The sequence below is a fragment of the Lithobates pipiens genome, unplaced genomic scaffold (assembly GCF_037356315.1).
Source record: "Lithobates pipiens isolate NorthernLeopardFrog02 unplaced genomic scaffold, aLitPip1_a1.2 Scaffold_23, whole genome shotgun sequence".
In the NCBI taxonomy this organism is placed as follows: domain Eukaryota; kingdom Metazoa; phylum Chordata; class Amphibia; order Anura; family Ranidae; genus Lithobates; species Lithobates pipiens.
The window spans coordinates 23466761-23490400 of NW_027507785.1; the positions used below are offsets into that span (position 1 = coordinate 23466761).

Consider the following 23640-nt stretch of genomic DNA (forward strand, 5'->3'; position numbering starts at 1 on the left):
TCCCTAGACCCATCATGTTCTCCTGAGGACTCCCTCGAACTGTTTGAGCACAGTGTTGGGTACATGCTCCAGGAGAATGCCCAGCGTTTTGTAGGCTCTGATGATAATACCCAGCTAGAGGAAGGCAGTAACGTGAGCACAGAGAGAGGGGATGTTCAAGAAGGACAGCAATCTGGCCGTCATGTTCCTCCAGCTGCAGCATACTGCCAGGTGTACTCCAGTGATGAAGAGGTAGGGGGTGATGAGGTCACTGACTCCACGTGGGTGCCTGATAGAAGAGAGGAGGAGGCGGCACATCTCCAACGAGGCAGGATGCCCTCCGTGGGCCAGCTTAGGGGCAGCATACCGACTGCATCACACTGCAGAGCTCCGCCTATGCAGGGCGCTGCCTCTGCGCATTATTCCAAAAGTTCTTTGATGTGGCCCTTTTTTGAGAGGATTGCATCAGATCTCACCTCTTCTATTTGCAACATATGTCTCAAGCTTATATTGCGTGGCCAAAACATCAGCCGCTTGGGCACCACATGCTTGACCAGACATATGTTGACTTGCCATGCAGCTCGTTGGCAAGCATACCTTAAAGACCCACACCAAAGAACAAAGCGGATCTCTCCTTGCTCCTCATTAGGGATGAGCCGAACACCCCCCGGTTCGGTTCGTACCAGAACTTTTGAATGAACCTAAAATGTGTGCGAACTTTAGAACCCCATTGAAGTCTATGGGACTCGAACATTTGGGAACCCGGCTCCTGCCCCAGGGGACATGGGTCAATGCCTAAAATGTTTTTTAAAAACGGCCGTTTTTTCGGGAGCACTGATTTTAATGACAATTAAAGTGAAATAAAAAAAAGTGAAATATTCCTTTAAATATCGTGCCTGGGGCGTGTCTATAGTATGCCTGTGAAGTGCCACGTGTTTCCCATGTTTAGAACAGTCCCTGCACAAAATGACATTTAACTGAAAAAAAGTCATTTAAAACTGCTTGGGGGTTTAATGTAATATCTGGTTCCAGCAATATGGATGAAAACCATTGAGAAAAATGGCATGGGTAGCCCCCCCCCCCCCTGCCCATTACAAGCCCCTTTGGGTCTTGAACGGATATTAAGGGGAATGGTTATCACTCCTGTATAATTTTTTTGTCCGTCCGTCTTTTTTCATCTCACTTCCTGTTGTCTCCTTCCGTTTGCAAGTAGGAGACGTCTGTAAGTTGGATGTTTGAAAGTAGGGGCCTGCCCTATATGCTCTGCAGAAATTTGCGCCTAAGGTGTTGGTGTTGCCACAACACTGTAAGCCCTCAAAGTGACTCTTGGTGGGTGCTGGAGAGCCCTGCTGTGAACAATTATATCAAGAATCGTAATTAGGGATGGCCGAACTGTTCGCCCGGCGGTCGGTTCGCGGCAAATTTCGGCTGTTCGCGATTCACCCGATCGGCAGACTATTGCCGCTGTTCGCCCGGCGGACCCACGTGTTTACTGTGTAAAAGAACTTTGACCTATGATGACATATCCATCATGTGGTACAGGACAGCCAATTGAGACATTACAGCACCTGGACACTTGGACATTCCCCCTAACTTATAAATAGACCCGATCCAGCGGCCATTTTACATTCTTTCTACTGTCACTATAGGGAGAGGTTGCTGTGTGGAGCAGGGAGAGACTGCAGTGACACAAATCGCTAGCTATTAGGTCCACAAAAGTTCTTTTAAGGACTGGTATGGTATAGGTGTAGTTCAGGATAAAGGTTTGAGGCACTGCTATTCAAGTCATTGTTGCAGCAGATTGTCTTTTCTCAGTGCAGATAGGGACAGGATGCTGTGTGCTGCAGGGACAGTCAGTTTAATCATTAGCTGTTACTATTAGGTCCACAAAGGTCCTTTTCAGGACTGGTATGGTGTAGTAGTACAGGATATAGTTTTGAGTGCAGTGCTATTCAAGTTATTGTTGCAGCAGCCTGTGTTTTATCAGTTTAAATAGGGACAGACAGGAAGCTGTGTGTAGCAGTGAGGGACAGTCAGTTTAATCATTAGCTGTTACTATTAGGTCCACAGAGGTCCTTTTCAGGACTGGTATGGTAATAGGGTTGTACACGTATAATATTCTTGCTTCCAAATATAGAAAGAATATTATACTTGACTGCTGCCCTTCTGCTGCAGTAGTCCTTTATGAGTATAGGGACTGAGGTACAGTCTGCTAATCACAACCCACTAGTTCCACAAAGGTCCTTATAAGGACTGGTAAGGTATAGTGTACTACAGTATATAGGGTTGAGTGAGGTACAGTCTGCTAATCCTTAAGGACTGGTATAGGTCCACAATATATAGGGTTGAGGTGCACTACTGCTGACTGCTGCCCTTCTGCTGCAGTAGTCCTTTATGAGTATAGGGACTGAGGTACAGTCTGCTAATCACAACCCACTAGTTCCACAAAGGTCCCTCTAAGGACTGGTAAGGTATAGCTTACTACAGTATATAGGGTTGAGTGAGGTACAGTCTGCTAATCCTTAAGGACTGGTATAGGTCCACAATATATAGGGTTGAGGTGCACTACTGCTGACTTCTGCCCTTCTGCTGCAGTAGTCCTTTATGAGTATAGGGACTGAGGTACAGTCTGCTAATCACAACCTACTAGTTCCACAAAGGTCCTTCTAAGGACTGGTAAGGTATAGTGTACTACAGTATATAAGGTTGAGTGAGGTACAGTCTGCTAATCCTTAAGGACTGGTATAGGTCCACAATATATAGGGTTGAGGTGCACTACTGCTGACTGCTGCCCTTCTGCTGCAGTAGTCCTTTATGAGTATAGGGACTGAGGTACAGTCTGCTAATCACAACCTACTAGTTCCACAAAGGTCCTTCTAAGGACTGGTAAGGTATAGTGTACTACAGTATATAGGGTTGAGTGAGGTACAGCCTGCTAATCACAACCTTCTAATTCCACAAAGGTCCTTCTAAGGACTGGTAAGGTATAGCATACTACAGTATATAGGGTTGAGTGAGGTACAGTCTGCTAATCACAACCTACTAGTTCCACAAAGGTCCTTAAGGACTGGTATAGGTGTACTATTTGGTGTGCAGTACCTAGTATAGTGCGTTTCCACTGTCCGGCATTGTGACTGCTGAGCGGTTCTGCAGCGATACTACAAAGAGTGACAAACGCAATCCAAAAAAAGTATTGTAACTGGTGTGATAGGCCTGTGACCCCCAAAAACAATAGATTGAAGCGGGATGTTATATACCTTCTTCCACATACATACTGCACTTGTCTAGAGAGTTTTGTCACAGGGTCATTTAAAAAATGACAGGCAGAGGAAGAGGCCGGCTTTTCCGCAAGGGTGGTGGGGGTAGGGCAGGAGCAACAGGCTTGAGCCAAAGTGGGAAATTGCAGAAGGTGCGTGCGATTACGTCAAAGGAAGCACCAGAATTGGTTGAGTGGCTCACTCAGCCTTACTCTTCTGCACCCTCTGCTGTGCATATTATGAGGGGCTCCCACCATCCCTGTGCTATGCTCATTATGAGAGTCTCCCACCATCCCTGTGCTATGGTATGCTACTTCCTCATGAGGCTGCTTACGGTGCAGGTGTCATTGCTGTATATCACGGTGCTGGTGCTGGTGATCATCTCCTGTACCCTCTTCTTTGTCTACCCTGACCTTCCCTCGCCTCCATTGTCTCAAGAGTCCTGAATTGTCAGAATTTCACATATAAAAAAAGAATGCTTGTAGTTGTCGATCCCAGATTCACCTCATACATGTGTTATGTCATTGGCCATGTGGTGGGACTATGTGTGCACAGCTAGTAATTATTTTGTGGCTGCAAATATGACCTGTAGGTTTGTAAAGTTCACCAACCCTGGGCTGTGATGACTTCCTCCTGGGGCTGCTTATTATGAGGGGCTCCCACCATCCCTGTGCTATGCTCATTATGAGGGACTCCCACCATCCCTGTGCTATGCTGACTTCCTCCTGGGGCTGCTTACGGTGCAGGTGTCAGTGCTGTATATCACGGTGCTGGTGCTGGTGATCATCTCCTGCACCCTCTTCTTTGCCTACCCTGACCTTCCCTCGCCTCCATTGTCTCAAGAGTCCTGAATTGTCAGAATTTCACATATAAAAAAAGAATGCTTGTAGTTGTCGATCCCAGATTCACTTCATACATGTGTTATGTCATTGGCCATGTGGTGGGACTATGTGTGCACAGCTAGTAATTATTTTGTGGCTGCAAATATGACCTGTAGGTTTGTAAAGTTCACCATCCCTGTGCTGTGTTGACTTCCTCCTGGGGCTGCTTATTATGAGGGTCTCCCACCATCCCTGTGCTGTGCTGACTTCCTCCTGGGGCTGCTTAAGGTGCAGGTGTCAGTGCTGTATATCACGGTGCTTGTGTCAGTGCTTTATGTCACGCTGCTGATGTCAGTGCTCACTATCACGGTGCTGGTGTCAGATCACTTTATCACGGTGCAGGTGTCAGTGCTCTATATCACGGTGCTGGTGCTGGTGATCATCTCCTGCACCCTCTTCTTTGCCTACCCTGACCTTCCCTCGCCTCCATTATCTCAAGATTCCTGCATTTTCAGAATTTCACATATAAAAAAAGAATGCTTGTAGTTGTCGATCCCAGATTCACCTCATACATGTGTTATGTCATTGGCCATGTGGTGGGACTATGTGTGCACAGCTAGTAATTATTTTGTGGCTGCAAATATGACCTGTAGGTTTGTAAAGTTCACCATCCCTGTGCTGTGCTGACTTCCTCCTGGGGCTGCTTATTATGAGGGGCTCCCACCATCCCTGTGCTATGCTGACTTCCTCCTGGGGCTGCTTACGGTGCAGGTGTCAGTGCTGTATATCACGGTGCTGGTGTCAGTGCTTTATGTCACGCTGCTGATGTCAGTGCTCTCTATCACGGTGCTGTTGTCAGATCACTCTATCAAGGTGCAGGTGTCATTGCTGTATGTCACGCTGCTGGTGTCAGTGCTGTATATCACGGTGCAGGTGTCATTGCTGTATGTCACGCTGCTGATGTCAGTGCTCTCTATCACGGTGCTGGTGTCAGTGCTGTATATCACGGTGTATGTGTCATTGCTGTATGTCACGCTGCTGATGTCAGTGCTCTCTATCACGGTGCTGGTGTCAGATCACTCTATCACGGTGCAGGTGTCAGTGCTGTATATCACGGTGCAGGTGTCATTGCTGTATGTCACGCTGCTGATGTCAGTGCTCTCTATCACGGTGCTGGTGTCAGATCACTCTATCACGGTGCAGGTGTCATTGCTGTATGTCACGCTGCTAATGTCAGTGCTCCCTAGAGGTCGACCGAAAAAAAAGGGCTAACTTGCGTTTGAAAGACCTCTGGGCAAATACCGCGTCACATAAAATATTGCAACAACCGCTATTTGATTCCCTAGGGTCTCTGCTAAAAAAATATATATACTTTTTGGGGCTTCTGAGTGATTTTCTAGTAGAAAATACTGGATTTTTACTTGTAAGCAACAAGTGTCAAAAAAGATTTAGTCTTTAAATGGTTAAACTGAGAACTTCTACACATGGAGTTCAGCCCATTGAAGAAGAAACATTGTATCATTTTGTTATTTTCTTGGCAGCCTGCCCAGAGAGGATGAAAGTCCTTCACTGATGTCTTCAGGCAACTTACATTGACTTTCACAAAAGTCTTCTGCAAGTCATAATAAGCATAACGACTGAAAAACGCGGTAAAAAACGCAGAGAATCGCGGTAAAAAACGCCGCAAAAAACGCTTGAAGTCGTCGTCGATTCGACGACAACTGATCCGAAATCCGGAATTCGTAAACAAAAGTTCGTATTCCGTACAGAATTTGGACGCACAGCAATTCGTATTTCGGATCCTCCCGAACGTACGAATTTTTAGAAATTCGTACGCATTTGAGATTCTTACAAAACAAATCGCACATGTCTAATACACAGTTGACAACCGGGTGAGGCTTAGTCTTGGACCTGTGGGGCTCCTGTCTTACCCCTTTCCCTGTCTGGAGGGTAGATTTGCAATGTTTTACGCACCTCACCCTGGCACTGTAGTGTGACTTTGTGGATTCTCCTGTGTAGGGGCTTAATTCCCCTTTTTTCCTTTTTTTTTTCTTTTCCCCCTCGCCTTCCTTTCTTCTCCTAGTTTACTTTCGCTACCCTATAGCTAACAGAAACTAGGCCTTTTGTGGATCTATACTTACTTTGTGCTCTAATATTCTGGACTTTGTTGAGAGACCCTATCTAATACATTGTTCAGTTATATACTGTATGGTTGTAATATGCAATTTGTATTGCCTGTTACTATATCTGGAACTCTGTATTATCCTTATCTATGGTTCTGTCATGTTGTATTTTCTATTTCTATTGTTCAATAAAAAAAATTCTATTGTAAAACAAAATAAAAAAAATAAAAAAATCTGTAACTGAAATGGATATTTAGTATAGTAAAGAGTACATTGTCCACATAACACAATGATCTTGTCGCTGATCATTGTAACACGTTCAGAGGATGATTTGTCTCCCTACTGGTTCCCTTCTAATGATCACGGAAGTATCTGCAGTCGCTGCGTTCCATATTGAATTGTGAGAATTCCTTGTAGAAAGATGGTCTAGAAGAGGAAATGTTCATCCCCTCCTCCCCCCTCCCCGGGGAGATCCCAGACAGTGTGCAGGAATTGTCTATGACTTGCAGGTCTCCAATCCGCACCACAGATATATATACAGGCGAGTCAGTTTGCTTCAGTTACAGTGTTTAGAGGATATATATGCATCCCAGGTGTGTTGTATATATATTTATGCACTGTATTCAGTTTAGCTAGATCCGTTCCTTTTATTCTCTTCATAATACACTGACAGGCACAGAGCTGCACTATTTTCACTTAGTGTACTGTGTCCTTTGCACAATGTGCACCTAAAGCTTTGCCTGAATACAATTGCCGGTGTTCTCATACAAATACAGGCAGGGAGCTGCATTATTTTGTTTTAGTGTCCTTTGCACAGTGTGCACCTAAAGCTTTACCCGACTACAATTGCCGGTGTTCTCATATAAATGCAGGCAGGGAGCTGCAGTAGTTTGTTTTAGTGTCCTTTGCATGGCGTGCACCTAAAGCTTACCTGAATACAATTGCTGGTGTTCTCATACAAATACAGGCAGGAGCTGCAGTACCGTATATACTCGAGTATAGGCCGACCCGAATATAAGCCGAGGCCCCCAATTTACCCCCAAAAAAACTGGCAAACTTATTGACTCGTGTATAAGCCGAGGGTAAGACATGCCTGTCCATCCCTGTGTGTGTGTCCGTCCATCCCTGTGTGTCCGTCCATCCCTGTGTGTCCGTCCATCCATCCCTGTGTGTGTGTGTGTCCATCCATCCATCCATCCCTGTGTGTGTGTGTCTCCATCCATCCATCCATCCATCCCTGTGTGTGTGTGTCTCCATCCATCCATCCATCCATCCCTGTGTGTGTGTGTGTGTGTGTGTGTGTGTGTGTGTGTGTGTGTGTGTGTGTGTGTGTGTGTGTGTGTGTGTGTGTGTCCAGCCTACCTGTGTCCCGAGCCTTTGTCCCGTGCCTTGCCTCCTTGCCTCCGTGCCTCGCCGCCGTGCCTTGCCTCCGTCCCGTCCCGTCCCGTCCCGTGCCGTGCCGTGCCTTGCCTTGCCTCCGTCCCGTGCCCTCTTCGTCGGCGCCTCGGCGGCCATTGTAAAATTCAAAAGCTGCGCCGCCGCCTTCGCCTGTGATAGGCGGAACACTGAATTTCCCAGCAGCCTGTGTTCCGCCTATCACGTACATCGTATCATCCTCGTCCGTAGTACGAGGATGATACGATGTCCGTGATAGGCGGAACACAGGCTGCTGGGAAATTCAGTGTTCCGCCTATCACAGGCGAAGGCGGAGCCGGAGGCGCGGCTTTTGAATTATAGAATGGCCGCTGTCTGTCTGCTCGACACGCTGATCGAGCGGGCAGACAGCGATGACTCGAGTATAAGCCGAGGGGGGCACTTTCAGCCTCAAAAAAGAGGCTGAAAATCTCGGCTTATACTCGAGTATATACGGTATTTTGTTTTAGTGTCCTTTGCACACTGTGCGCCCAAAGCTTTACTTAATTAAAATTGCCAGTGTTCTCATACTAATAATACTACAAGCAGGCAGTTGACATGCCGAAGACTTGGTAGAGTGTAGGGATGAGCCGAACACCCCCCGGTTCGGTTCGCACCAGAACTTGCGAACGACCCCCGCGTTCGGTACGAACGTTAGAACCCCATTGAAGGCTACGTTCGAATTGGAAAGTGCTAATTTTAACGGCTAATATGCAAGATAGTGTCCTAAAAAGGGTTTGGCGACCTGCCTCCTGCCTCAGGGGACATGGGTCACTGCAAAAAAAAGTTTTAAAAACTACCGTTTTGGTGGGAGTACTGATTTTAATGACGATTAAAGTGAAAAAAAAAAAGTGAAATATTCCTTTAAATATGGTGCCTGGTGGGTGTCTGTAGTATGCCTGTGAAGTGCCACGTGTTTCCCGTGTTTAGAACAGTCCCTGCACAAAATGACATTAAGCGGAAATAACACCATTTAAAACTGCTTGCGGTTTTAATGTTATATCTGGTTCCTGCAATATGGTTGAAAATCATTCAGAAAAATGGCATGGGTAGCCCTCCCTGCCCATTACCAGCCTATTTGGGTCTTGTACGCATATTAAGGGGAACCCTGTACCCATATTAAAAAAAGGAAATGCGTGTCGCCCAGGCCCTATATACTCAGAACAGCAGTATACAGGCGGTGCAAACAAGACTGGGACTGTGTAGGTTTGTTGTGTTAAGTTGAATCTGTTTGTAATTTTCAACTGGTACATTGTTAAAGTGTAGCTCCAGTCAAAAAAAATATTTTTAAGCTTTTTGGAAAACATAGGGAAGGGTTATCACCCCTGTATAATTTGTTTTGTCGTCCATCTTTTTTCATCTCACTTGCTGTTGTCTCCTTCCGTTTGCAAGTAGGAGATGTTTGTAAGTTGGATGTTTGAAAGTAGGGGCCTGCCCTATATGCTCTGCAGAAATGGTGGAACAAGGTGTTGGTTTTGCAACAACATTGTAAGCCCTCAAAGTGACTCTTGGTGGGCGCTGGAGCGCCCTGCTGTGAACGATTATATCAAGAATTGTAATTACATGCCATTGTGAACAGTGGTAGAAAAATTGACCTTTGGTGGTTGTGGTGCTGGTGCCACAACACTATAAGTCCTCACAGTTACTCTGGGTGGGCACAGGAAGGGGCCCTCCTGTGAAATATTATATCAAGAATTGTAATTACATGTCCCTGTTAAACAGGGGCAGAAAAATTGGGCCTTAGGCACTGGTGCCATCACACTGCAACCTCTGCCATACACTCTAGTTTTATTGCAGGAATTAGCCCTGCTGCAAAGCATTGCATCAAAAATTGTACTTAAACGCCCCTGTTAAACAGGGGCAGAAAAATTGGGCCTTAGGCACTGGTGCCATCACACTGCAACCTCTGCCATACACTCTAGTTTTATTGCAGGAATTAGCCCTGCTGCAAAGCATTGCATCAAAAATTGTACTTAAACGTCCCTGTTAAACAGGGGCAGAAAAATTGGGCCTTAGGCACTGGTGCCATCACACTGCAACCTCTGCCATACACTCTAGTTTTATTGCAGGAATTAGCCCTGCTGCAAAGCATTGCATCAAAAATTGTACTTAAACGCCCCTGTTAAACAGGGGCAGAAAAATTGGGCCTTAGGCACTGGTGCTGGTGCCACCACACTGCAACCTCTGCCATATACTCTAGTTTTATTGCAGGAATTAGCCCTGCTGCAAAGCATTGCATCAAAAATTGTAATTAAACGCCCCTGTTAAACAGGGGCAGAAAAATTGGGCTGCTGGCATCACCCAGAACCAAAAATGTTCTTCCAACATATCAGCGGAGGAGGAAGAGGATAGACAATCAACATAACAGGACAGTCACTCAGCATCAGCATAGGCAGTCTTGAAGGGATGTGGTATTTCAAAAAAAATTATTCGGTTACATCAGCTTCAGGTGCTTGGTAGCTGTGGGTGATCCAAGACTGATTCATCTTGATGAAGGTCAGTCGATCAACTGATTCGGTGGACAGGCGCACCCTGTGATCGGTAACGAAGCCACCAGCAGCACTGAAGGTGCGTTCCGAAAGAACGCTGGATGCAGGACAGGCCAGTAGCTCAATTGCATACTGTGCAAGCTCTGGCCAGTGATCCATCCTCAAGACCCAGTAAGCCAGAGGATTTTCAGTGGGAAAGGTGTCCAAGTCTGACCTTGCCCCTAGGTATTCCTGCACCATGTAAATTAGACGCTGGCGATGGGTGCTGGAACCAATCATACCTTGGGGCTGCGGACTAAAAAATTGTCTGAAAGCATCAGTCAGACGGCCACCTTCTCCACCGCTCCTTCTGACTGATGCCTCAGCAACACGTTGTCCAGGACCAGGAGTTTGTGACCTCCCAGTCTCTGGGAACGCGTTGCACAGAGCTTTCTGCAAGGCCTCCCGGAGATGTCTCATCCTCTGCTCCCTCTGCGATGGCAAGATAAGGTCGGCAACCTTACCCTTGTACCGTGGATCAAGGAGAGTGGCCAGCCAGTAATGGTCCCTCTCCTTGATCCGAAGAATACGAGGATCCTTCCGCAGGCTTTGCAGGATCAGGGAGGCCATGCAGCGTAGGTTAGCTGAGGCATTCGGTCCGGAGTCCTCTGGGTCACTAAGGACAACATGATCCGCAGCTACCTCCTCCCAGCCACGTACAAGTCCACGTGTTTCTTGGGACTGTAAATCATCCCTATAAGACTGCTGCTGCTGATGCTGAGTGCCAGCCTCCACCTCCATGCTGACACAATCATCCTCCTCCTCCTCTTCCTCCTCCTCACCCTCTTCCTGTGTGATGGGTGGCACAGCAGGAACACTGTCTGGATAAAGGGGGCCTTGAGAGGCAAGGAAGTCCTCCTCTTCCTGCCTCTGTTCTGCCTCAAGTGCCCTGTCCATTATTCCACGCAGCGTATGCTCCAAGAGGTGGACAAGAGGTATAGTGTCACTGATGCATGCACTGTCACTGCTCACCATCCTTGTGGCCTCCTCAAACGGTGACAGGACAGTGCATGCATCCCTGATCATGCCCCACTGGCGTGGTGAGAAAAAACCAAGCTCCCCTGACCCTGTCCTGGTGCCGTAGTCGCACAGGTACTCATTGATGGCCCTCTGCTGCGTGTGCAGCCGCTGCAGCATGGCCAACGTGGAGTTCCACCTGGTGGGCATGTCACATATAAGGCGGTTCTTGGGCAGGTTCAACTCCTTTTGGAGCTCAGCCAGCCGAGCACAGGCATTAAATGATCGGCGGAAATGCACACAGACTCTCCTGGCCTGTTTCAGGACATCCTGTAAGCCGGGGTACCTGCCCAAGAACCGCTGCACCACCAGGTTAAGGACGTGAGCTACACAGGGCACATGGGTCAGTTGTCCCTGTCGGAGGGCGGAGAGGAGGTTGGTGCCATTGTCGCAAACCACCATTCCTGGCTTAAGCTGGCGTGGTGTCAACCACCTCTCGGCCTGCCCCTGCAGAGCTGACAAAACATCCGCCCCAGTGTGGCTCCTGTCCCCCAAACAAACCAGCGCAAGCACGGCATGGCATCGTTTTGCCTGCGTACTTGCGTAGCCCCTGCAACGCCTACGGAGCACCGCTGGTTCTGAGGACAGAGCACTGGAAGAGGCCATGGAGGAAGAAGAAGAGGAGGGGGTGGAGGAGAGAGGTGTGTCACAACCAATAGTAGCATTTTGGAGGCGTGGTGGCGGAACAACCTCCAATACTACTGCACCTTGTCCTGCATCCTTCCCAGCAGCCAGAAGAGTGACCCAATGGGCCGTGAAAGACAGGTAACGTCCCTGTCCATGCCTGCTGGACCATGAGTCAGCGGTAATATGCACCTTACCGCTGACCGCCCTGTCCAGCGAGGCAAGGACATTGCCTTCCACATGCCGGTAGAGAGCCGGAATTGCCTTCCGTGAGAAAAAGTGGCGTTTGGGGACCTGCCACTGAGGAACCGCACATTGTACAAACTCACGGAAGGGGGCCGAGTCTACCAACTGAAAAGGCAGCAGTTGAAGTGCTAGCAATTTAGCCAAGCTAGCATTCAACCGCTGGGCATGTGGATGGCTGGGAGTAAATTTCTTCCGCCGGTCCAGCAGCTGGGGCAGGGACATTTGTCTGCTATAATCGGACGTGGATGTACCACTAGCAGAGTTCCCGGAAGCACTTGGCTGTGACACACCTAATTCTACACCTTCATTCCTCTCAGAGCAGGTTTCAGAGAGGACTGAAGGTCTAGTGGGGTTGGAGATGCCAGCTGATGAGGAGCAAGGAGAGGTCCGCTTTGTTCTTTGGTGTGGGTCTTTGAGGTATGCTTGCCAACGAGCTGCATGGCAGGTCAACATATGTCTGGTCAAGCATGTGGTGCCCAAGCGGCTGATGTTTTGGCCACGTGAGATACGCTTGAGACATATGTTGCAAATAGCAGCGGTGCGATCTGATGCACTCGTCTCAAAAAAGGCCCACACCAAAGAACTTTTAGAATAACGCGCAGAGGAAGCGCTCTGCGCAGAGGAAGCGCTCTGCGCAGGCGGAGCTCTGCGGTGTGATTCAGTCGGTGTGCTGCCCCTAAGCTGGCCCCCGGAGGGCATCCTGCCTCGTTGGACATGTGCCTCCTCCTCCTCCTCCTCCTCCTCCTCCTCCTCCTCCCTCCTTCCAGGCACCCACGTGGAGTCAGTGCCCTCATCATCCCCTCCCTCTTCATCGCTGTAGCAAACCTGGCAGTATGCTGCAGCTTGTGGAACATGACTGCCAGATTGCTGTCCTTCTTGAGCATCCCCTCTCTCTGTGCTCACGCTACTGCCTTCCTCTAGCTGAGTGTCATCATCAGAGCCCACCAAACACTGGGCATCCTCCTGGAGCATGTACCCAACACTGTGCTCAAAGAGTTCAGGAGACTCCTCAGGAGGACGTGGTGGGTCTAGGGAAGGAGTCACTGATGATGACATTGAGAGGAGGGACGACGATGTGTTGGCAGCTGCTTTTCTACTACCCTGAGACTGGGTGAGAGAGGATGAGGAGGATGAAGAGGGCTTGGTCATCCACTCTACCAAGTCGTTGGCATGTTGCGGTTCAACATGTCCAGCTGCAGAAAAGAAGGACAAGCATGTCCCATGGCCACGTGCTGATGACAATGCACCGCGTCCACGACCAGCACTGTTGTCTCTAGACACAGAGCCTGCTTGCCCTCTTTTATCGGCTCGCGCCTGTCTGCCTCTCCTTGCTGGCCTTCCAGACATGGTAATGGCCTGAAGGGAGTTGGGTAAAACAGTAGTTGGGTAGTTTATATTGTGCTGGAGGCACACAACACCCACTAACTCCTGCAGATGCCTTTTTTATAGAACAGCAGAGTTAAAGGGGTATATACAGATGTATACTGTGCTGTGCTGGAAGCACACACAACTTCCAATAACTCCAGCAGATGTCAATCGGGCCCAAATAGAGAACAGCTATGTAGGTGGATAATAGCGGTATGTACTGGGTACAGAGCAGGCACACAGCACGCACTATCTCCTGAGTGACACTACTGACTGCAAGCTCTATTGTTAAAGATGGACCACTAGCTATATAGGTGAGGTGAATATCACGGTGTATACTGCGGTCAGGGCACGCAGACAATAACCAGAAAACAGCAGAGTTAAAGGGGTATATACAGATGTATACTGTGCTGTGCTGGAAGCACACACAACTTCCAATAACTCCAGCAGATGTCAATCGGGCCCAAATAGAGAACAGCTATGTAGGTGGATAATAGCGGTATGTACTGGGTACAGAGCAGGCACACAGCACGCACTATCTCCTGAGTGACACTGCTGACTGCAAGCTCTATTGTTAAAGATGGACCACTAGCTATATAGGTGAGGTGAATATCACGGTGTATACTGCGGTCAGGGCACGCAGACAATAACAAGAAAACAGCAGAGTTAAAGGGGTATATACAGATGTATACTGTGCTGTGCTGGAAGCACACACAACTTCCAATAACTCCAGCAGATGTCAATCGGGCCCAAATAGAGAACAGCTATGTAGGTGGATAATAGCGGTATGTACTGGGTACAGAGCAGGCACACAGCACGCACTATCTCCTGAGTGACACTACTGACTGCAAGCTCTATTGTTAAAGATGGACCACTAGCTATATAGGTGAGGTGAATATCACGGTGTATACTGCGGTCAGGGCACGCAGACAATAACAAGAAAACAGCAGAGTTAAAGGAGTATATACAGATGCATACTGTGCTGTGCTGGAGGCACACACAACTTCCAATAACTCCAGCAAATGACAATCGGGCTCAAATAGAGAACAGCTTTGTAGGTGTATATAGTGGTATGTACTGGGTACAGAGCACGCAGACAGCACGCACTAACACTACTGACTGCAAGCTCTATTATTAAAGCTAGATCACTAGCTATATAGGTGAGGTGAATATAGTGGTGTATACTGCGGTCAGGGCACAGACAGTAACCACTACACAAGAGCAAAATAGTAAATCAGCCAAAAACGATTGGTGTGTAACAGTGTTGAAGGTACACAGAACACCCACTGCTTCAGATGCTAACAAACACTACACGAGGCCGCCTGAAAGGCAGCTTTATATAGTGTGGGGCGTGCACTACACAGTCTGAGCTATGATTGGCCACAGGCAGGATGCCTGTGGCCAACCATTGCTCTCCTCGCTACTGGCGCTGCGATTGGCCAAGCATGCGGGGTCACAGTGCATGCTTGGCCAATCGTGAGACAGCAATGCATTGCGCCATCGCAGTGCATTGTGGGCCACACGAATTTTGCCGCGAACGGCCCAAACGTTCGGAATTCGGCGAACGCACGAACGACCGATGTTCGAGTCGAACATGCGTTCGACTCGAACACGAAGCTCATCCCTAGTAGAGTGGATGACCAAGCTGTCCTCATCCCCCTCATCCTCTATCATCCAGGCTCAGGGTACTTTATCTAGCAAAGCAGCTGCAAATGCGGCCTATTTCCTTGGCTCAATAGCATCAGTCACTCCTTCCCTAGCCCCACCATGTCCTGAGGAGTCCCCCGAACTGTTTGACCACAGTGTTAGGTACATGCTCCAGGAGGATGCCCAGCATTTTGAAGGCTCTGATGATCGTACCCAGCAAGACAAAGGCAGTAACGTGAGCCCAGAGAGAGGGAGTGCCCAAGAAGGACAGTCATCTGGCAGTCATGTTCCCCCAGCTGCAGCATACTGCCAGGTTTGCTCCAGTGATGAGGAGGGAGGAGATGATAAAGTCACTGACTCCATGTGGGTGCCTGATAGGAGAGAGGAGGAGAAGGAGGCACATCTACAACGAGGTAGGATGCTCTCCAGGGGCCAAGGGAAGCACACTGACTGCATCACACCGCAGAGCTCCGCATGTGCAGGGTGCTGCTGTCTCTGCACGTTATTCCAAAAGTTCTTTGGTGTGGGCTTTTTTGAGACGAGTTCATCAGCCACTTGGGCACCACATGCTTGACCAGACATATGTCAACCTGCCATGCAGTTTGTTGGCAAGCATACCTAAAAGACCCACACCAAAGAAAAAAGCAGACCTCTCCTTGCTCCTCATCAGCGGGATCTCTAACCCCACTATACCTTCAGTCCTCTCTGAAACATGCACTGAGTTGAATGAAGGTGTAGAATTAGTAGATTGTCTGCAAGTACTTGGCTGTGACACACATATCGGTACACCAACATCAGATTGTACCAGGCAAATTTGCCTGCTCCAGCTGCTGCACCGCCAAAAAGAAGTTCACTCCCAGCCATCGACATGCCCAGCGATTGAATGCTAGCTTGGCTAAATTGACACTGTCCCTCTTGTCCACCTGTTGGAGCACATGCTGTGTGGAATAATGGACAGGGCACTTGAGGCAGAACAGAGGCAGGAAGAGGAGGACTTCCTTAACTCTCAAGGCCCCCCCTTATCCAGACACTGTTCCTGCTGGCCTGCCAATTACACAGGAAGAGGACAAGGAGAACGAAGAGGAGGAGGATTGTGTCAGCATGGATTTGGAACCTAGCACTCAACATCAGCAGCAGTCTTTAAGGGATCATTTACAGTCCCAAGAAACCCATGGACTTGTACGTGGCTGGGAGGAGATTGCTGCGAATCATGTCGTCCTTAGTAACCCAGATGACTCCGGACCAAATGTCTCAGTTAAATTACGCTGCATGGCCTCCCTGATCCTGCTAAGCCTGCAATCGACCCCTAGGAAGGGAAATTCTTTCCTGTAAGAGTTGATATGGGAAAAATGTGTCTCCTCTCCACTGATGCTTTATCACCAATCCTTGTTTCACTAGAAACCCCAAATTAAAAAAATAAATGTCATTGGGACAGAAAGGGAGGTGGAATCTTCTGAAGAAGTGCATAGACAGCAAAAAAAAAAAAAAAAATGTTACAGGGGTGATAACCCTTTCCATGTTTTCCAAAAAGCTTTAAAAAAATGCAGATTCTACTTCACAACAAACCTACACAGTCCCTGCCTTGCTTTCACCGCCTATATTCTGCTGTTCAGAGAATATAGGGCCTGGAGGCCCCACACCTTTCATTATTTTTTTGGGGGGGTGTGCGGGGTTGACCTTAATATCCATTCAAGACCCAAAGGGCCTGGTAATGGACTGGGGGGGGGGGTGTTTACCTATGCCGCTTGACTCACTGATTGTCATCTATATTGCCAGGACCAGACATTACATTAAAGCCGCAAGCAGTTTTAAATGACTTTTATTCCTTTAAAAATTTCATTTTGTGCAGGGACTGTTCTAAGCACGAGAAACACCCACGACTTTACAGGCATACTATAGACACCCCCAGGTATGATATTTAAAGGAATATTTAACTTCTTTCTTTTTTTTTTTTTTTTTTTTTTTTTTTGCATTGATACATGTCCCCTGGGGCAAGACTCGGGTACCCAAGCCCTTTTTAGAATAATAACTAGCATATTAGCCTTTATAATTAGCACTTTTGATTTTGAACATTCGAGTCCCATAAACTTTAACAGGGTTCTCAATTTTTCGCACATTTTTGCAGGTTCTGGTGCAAACCGAACCGGGTTTTTTTTTGTCTCATCCCTAATCAAGACCAAAGCTCTGTTTGACTTCCCAACATATCAGGTCTGTCTGGTAAGCTGCTCTATGTAATTGTTAGTGGAGGAAATCAGATTGTAGAGTGTATGGGGTGCACACATTGTTGTTTTCAAGTTTACAGCTGAAGCCCTGCACCTCTATATGGAATGTGTTGAAGTCGTAAAAACCTGACAGAGGTTGTAACCTTTCCTAATGGCAATCAAAAATAAATAAAGGGCTAAACATTAACATTGATTGCAATATGCACATCTTGTTTTTGTTTTACTCAATTGAACCTCTACCTATAAATGTGTAGATTGTCACATTTATTATTATTATTATTATTAAAATTGTCCCTATGGCACTGGGCATGTTTATCACCTTTACTAATATCCAGTGCCGGGACAAGGTCATCCAGCGCCCAGGGCAAAGATGCCAAACAGCCCCCCCCCCCTTTCCCTTAGGGTTAGGCTCAGGGTGCCCCCTACCCCTGCAATATACCATTGCGCCAGGGGCAGCTGTCCCTCCTGCCCACCCCTTGTCCCGACCCTGCTAATATTTACAGTATATATTAGTGACGGTGATAAATATGTCTAATGCCCTAGGGACAATTTTCCACCTCTACCTTCTATAAAGGAATGTGTGCTGTCCGAGGTGATATTGTGATCAGATTTCTATGTAGCTGATACTTTGTATATATTTTGTGTCATTTACCTATCAGGCAGGATTTATCTTTGTACATTGATCTGATGTTGATGATTGAAATAGATACAAATAGACAAAGATTTGACTGGGCTGATTGAGTAGATACAATGTTTTGTTTTCTTGTTTCTTTCCTCCATTGTGATTTAGGTTAAGAACACCACGATTGCCTCAATGTGTCTTTTCAGATAAAGTAACAATGTAAGGCGGGAGATTGTGGAGGATCTTTTATTGTAACAATGTGTGAGTGCGGCATAAGTGTTTACTCAGCTCTGCCACCCCCTGGTCATTTCTGGTAGAACACGGGGTGTGAGTGCAGTACAAGGCGAGGAATAGAGGAATGTGGAGATGATCTCCGCAATCCATGAAGAATCGGGATGGGAATAGAATGAAGGTTCATGAATTCCCCTCCCAATCTGCTCCTCATCTAAAGAGCCTTATTGTTAGGGTTATTAAACGCCCACTGCTCTGATTGGCTCAGATTTCAAATTCCTGGTTTCAAATTTTCCCGCCTGAATAGTGAAGAACGTTACAGACAAACAACCAGCCCTTTTATACCGCCAAATCCGACACGGAGATCATCAGATGATATTTCTCGGATAAATGTCTCATCTATGCTTCATGTGCATTTAGTCTGGAATAAATAGAAATGGATTCTAAATGTTACCGAATAACATAAAACATTTCCATGTGTTCTTTTTATGTCAAGTCCTCAAAATGCAGAATCCCCCCCCCCCCCCCCCCCCCATACAGAACAGGATAGCGAGATGACTTCTTTCATAGATCTCTATCTTTCTATATGATGGGAAATAAAGTATTCCACGTTTCATCATTAGATCTGTATAGGATGATGGGACTGACCTCTATCAGATATGTACCAGTTACAGATTTCCCCCCCCATAGTAGAACTAGAATAATACATAGTGAGATTACTGGTAGAAATCATGACATTTGTACAATGAATCAATAAAACAAATATTTCATGTCTGAAGAATCAGATGTGTCCCCTCTTTGTAACTAGAAACCAGCAACATGTTATCAGTGTGTCTAAGTAAATGGAATTCTGTGCAGAGTATTCGGCATGTATAACGGGCTGAGAATTGCGATGTGATGACAGCTCATTGATGGAAATGGTGGGCGGCTCTTAGAAGAGCCTTTGTGTCTTGTGTTGGGATGATGATGGGGGGATGGGGGGATTACTTGGCGCTGGTGTACTTGGTGACGGCCTTGGTGCCCTCGGAGACGGCGTGCTTGGCCAGCTCTCCGGGCAGGAGGAGGCGTACGGCGGTCTGGATCTCCCGGGAGGTGATGGTGCGGCGCTTGTTGTAATGAGCCAGGCGGGAAGCTTCGCCGGCGATGCGCTCGAAGATGTCATTGACGAAGGAGTTCATGATGCCCATGGCCTTGGACGAGATGCCGGTGTCGGGGTGGACCTGCTTGAGCACCTTGTACACGTAGATGGCATAACTCTCCTTCCTGCTCTTCCTCCGCTTCTTGCCGTCCTTCTTCTGGCTCTTGGTCACGGCTTTCTTGGAGCCCTTCTTGGGCGCCGGGGCTGACTTGGCTGGCTCAGGCATGATTCGGGGCAATTGTAGATTCTCTGCTCTAGGAAAGAAAAATGTGCTGGAGCCGCCCCCGTGTGCTGCTTATATAGACGTCCTATGCAAATGAACCTCATCCCTCCTCACTCTTCTATTGGAGAATTCGGGCATGTGATGGGGGAGTGACGTCATGCTTACTCTTCTCCTTTACAGATTGGTTTAGAGACAAGTCAGGACACTATTGGCTGGATTCAAAGGTGACCAATCACAGCGTGTGATGTCAGAGCACTGAGTGTATAAATGAAGGGGAGTGGCTGTGGGGTGATATTCTACCAGTGAATAACCCGATCATCCAGTTATCATGTCAGGACGCGGCAAACAAGGAGGCAAGGTTCGGGCTAAGGCCAAGACCCGATCATCCCGGGCTGGTCTGCAGTTCCCAGTCGGTCGTGTTCACCGCCTGCTGAGGAAGGGCAACTATGCGGAGCGGGTCGGGGCCGGAGCTCCCGTCTATCTGGCCGCCGTCCTCGAGTATCTGACGGCTGAGATCCTCGAGTTGGCCGGCAACGCCGCCCGCGACAACAAGAAGACCCGCATCATCCCCCGACACCTCCAGCTGGCTGTCCGCAACGACGAGGAGCTCAACAAGCTGCTGGGCGGAGTCACCATCGCCCAGGGAGGAGTCCTGCCCAACATCCAGGCCGTGCTGCTGCCCAAGAAGACCGAGAGCCACAAGGCCGCCAAATCCAAGTAATCCCGACAATCCGCCCGCCGCCTCTATTACCCAACACAACGGCTCTTCTCAGAGCCACCCACCTCCCCATACAAAGAGCCCCGCATACATCGCTTTCTTTACCATTCACTTCTATGTTTTTTTGTTTTTTTTATATGATTCATAAGTTCACTCTAAAATCACTTTGTATTCATTCACACTGCTTACAGGTCAGTAGGAATATTCAGCTGCGTTATACCTCTCCGTACAAAGACTCGCATACATTGTTATCGGGAGATCTGATTGTAAAAATAGACAACCGAAAAAAGATTTTCTTTTACATGTTGGAAATAAAATGTTTCCTGTGACAATGAGGTGAGATCCCGATGGGGGACGATGTGTCAGGATGACACGTGTCACTAATAAGAAATGACGATAGATTTTATACTGGCAGCTTTCATTACAGGGACTCTTATTTCCCCTCCACTTCTGATGATCGTCAAATCATTCTCATCTCCCGCCGGAGTTCTATGGATTGATCCGACAATTGCGATATTGGACCCCTGTCATTTCACACCGTGCAATCCCCCAACAATAATATATAGGCGGGAATTGGTAAGGTCCGTTGTATGGTTTTTACTGCAGAGTGGAGATCACTAGAAAGTCTCCTGAACACGTGTTTTCTCCTCCGAGAAAGCAGAGACTTTCTTTGGACTCTCCAATAAAACATTGCTGGCTGTGGGGACAAAAATCTCACATTGTACCCGACAGAAATGTGTGGTTTAGACAAAAACTCATCCCTTTTATACCTCCAAATCCGACATTTTAAATTTCGGTCAGACAGGAAGGACTTCAAATTATTAAATCAAACATTTAAATATGTTCTAATTTATTCCAACGACTGCCCAGGTGAAACATGTGGACAAAATGAGAACCACAGACATCAAGATTTTAATTTTCTATGGAAAGTGGTGTTTATCGGCGGAACAATCCACCTGAAAAACAAGTGAGATAACAATATTGTAATACAGATCAGTTATATTACATCTAAAGAAAATCGTGCAATCTGATTGTATAGTGTATGTTTAGTTAAAAAGAACTCCCTTCCCCACATACTAAAACGTTAACTCCAGAAATGTACAGATAATGATAGCCCTTTGTATGAGAAGGTGGGTGGCCCTGAGAAGGACCTTTGTTTCGGTGAAGTGGGTAGGTGTTTATGAGGGTTTAGCCTCCGAAACCGTAAAGAGTGCGGCCCTGGCGTTTGAGAGCATAGACGACATCCATGGCGGTGACGGTCTTCCTCTTGGCGTGCTCGGTGTAGGTGACGGCATCGCGGATGACATTCTCCAGGAAGACTTTGAGCACCCCGCGGGTCTCCTCATAGATGAGGCCGGAGATGCGCTTGACACCCCCTCTGCGGGCCAAACGTCGGATGGCGGGTTTGGTGATGCCCTGGATGTTGTCCCGGAGCACCTTCCTGTGCCGCTTGGCGCCTCCTTTCCCCAGACCCTTCCCTCATTTACCGCGACCAGACATGATAACTCTTCCCTGTTACTAAGAGAAACTGAGAATAGCTGAAGGTCTGTCCGCCCTCTTTTTTATAGAGACTTTGCGGACCTGATGGAAACCACCCTGAGAAAAGGCGGAGTCACACCCATTCGATACAGAGAATAGATTTGTTTTTCCACGTTAGGCTTCTAAACATTCTGCTGTTTGGAAAAATATTAAGGCAGCAGAAATACATCTAGAGAAGACAAATAGATTCTTCCTCCTTTTTGATTTTATAGCTATTCTTCGAAGATTGTACCGAAAATATCATTTTCTTGGACTCTTCATAACAGAAACCACAATCACCAGATACTATTGTCAATAATAATGTCATATCTATAAAATAGTTCTCTGAAAATGAAAAATATTATACGGATAACCCCTTGTTTTTTCACCGACTTAAGTTATTGCGGACCTGATAGGAGACTAATGGAAAGGGGCGGGGTCACAGCGTGTTGGTTTTCTGTAGAGATCTATAATAGAAGACATTTCTCTATCGTGTTCTGTGTGTAGCAGTGGTGAGATGCTGGATTCTGAGAACATATAGAAGTGTTTTCTCATGGTTCAGTAACAAACACAATTCTTTCCTAATCATTCCGGACTGAAGACATAGAGTACTAATCATATTCCCCGATAAATGTCTCTTCCTTCATCATCCAGTAATACTATCTTCTTTTGAGGACTACAAAGAAATGTATTCTGAGATCTCTTTATGTTTTCATTCCAGAAAATACTTGTTCAGTAGATTTTCCATTGATCTATATAGCAGAGCGGATTCTGTATTCTGAAGTCAAAGCAAAGACCAAAAAAAATCTGAAATTAAAATATCAAACGCATTTATTGGTTAATGAATCCATGAAATAATACAAGCATCGAATAAATAAATAAATAAAGAATTAATGACAAAAAATGCTGAATTTGATGTCCCCCTTTCAGTCATTTCTCCTCCTGGTTATACATTATAATAGGGGTGCCGCCACTGTATCCTTTCACTGGTGACTTTTCTATCCGGTCAATTATATAAAGTCCCCACAATGTGTTCCTTCAGGCCATCCACTACACCCATGTATTGCAACATCTCTAATCTCCAACTATCCTGTCATCAGTGATGTATCTCCGGGAGTCCCGGAACAGATTCCTTGTAATACATTGTATCACTTCTCCACAATCCTCCCAGTGCAGAATGACGGCTCTCTGATCACCGTGTATCCCTTCTACACTGACCATGAGATAGTAGCAGGCACAGCTGCTGCATGTTATCATAGGGGCACAAAGTCCTTCAGTCAGTGGACAGGCACACAAGGATCTCATGTCATCATATGCTTTGATTAATTTATTTGTTTTTGTTTTGTTTTCAATATTTTTCATTAATGATGTTACGCACAGTAAATTAGGAAATGGAATCAGGAAGACAAACGTTACGATCACATTGAAACTCTTCCCAGATCTCCGTACAGAAGTGATGTGTCAGTGTTATACCTTCATGTGGAATAGTTTGATCATTTGGGGAAAGTTTTCATCCCTTTTTTTATTGAAGCTTGTCAATGATAATAGTAAATCTCTAGAGGGCCACTTGCAGGCAGTGAGGTCTTTGGTATAAAATGACTTATTAGAGGGTTTACAAACACATCTAAATGGATCATGTATGGTGTTTGTATACAGCAAGTATGGAAAATGAGCAACCTCTCCAGTCCTCGAAAGTGGGGGGGGGGCCCCAGTAGGATAGGAAGTTCACAGCAACATGAACACATGAGGAGGAATAAGCCGTGATTAGAGTATAGGAATCAACATGGTCGCAAATCAATTGTATTGTATCCAGATAGTTATTGCGGATACACACGGAATCTCTAGATCTACCTAGGTCGCTTCCAAGCATTACCTATAGATATTTTAGCTGCCCATTTAGGATACTATGCATGTTTGGAATTGCTGACAGCCGGTTTGTAAATTAGGA

General features: G+C 46.9%; 2 protein-coding genes and 1 pseudogene across 2 annotated transcripts; 1 reads left to right on the forward strand and 2 right to left on the reverse strand.

Moving 5' to 3' along the window:
- Positions 1-18811: 18811 nt before the first annotated feature.
- Positions 18812-19503, reverse strand: LOC143927328 (histone H2B 1.1). The gene has a single exon (XM_077451333.1). It carries the CDS (start codon positions 19457-19459, stop codon positions 19079-19081), a length of 381 nt encoding a protein of 126 aa, XP_077307459.1. The 5' UTR covers positions 19460-19503; the 3' UTR covers positions 18812-19078.
- A 264-nt stretch (positions 19504-19767) lies between these two features.
- LOC143927327 (histone H2A type 1) lies at positions 19768-21723 on the forward strand. The gene has a single exon (XM_077451332.1). It carries the CDS (start codon positions 19785-19787, stop codon positions 20175-20177), a length of 393 nt encoding a protein of 130 aa, XP_077307458.1. The 5' UTR covers positions 19768-19784; the 3' UTR covers positions 20178-21723.
- On the reverse strand, positions 21024-22042 carry LOC143927329 (histone H4-like; annotated as a pseudogene).
- Positions 22043-23640: the final 1598 nt, after the last annotated feature.

Bases quoted from the DNA above. Each gene is read 5' to 3' on its own strand.
- LOC143927328 (XM_077451333.1), bottom strand. From the start codon at position 19,459: ATGCCTGAGCCAGCCAAGTCAGCCCCGGCGCCCAAGAAGGGCTCCAAG.
- LOC143927327 (XM_077451332.1), top strand. From the start codon at position 19,785: ATGTCAGGACGCGGCAAACAAGGAGGCAAGGTTCGGGCTAAGGCCAAG.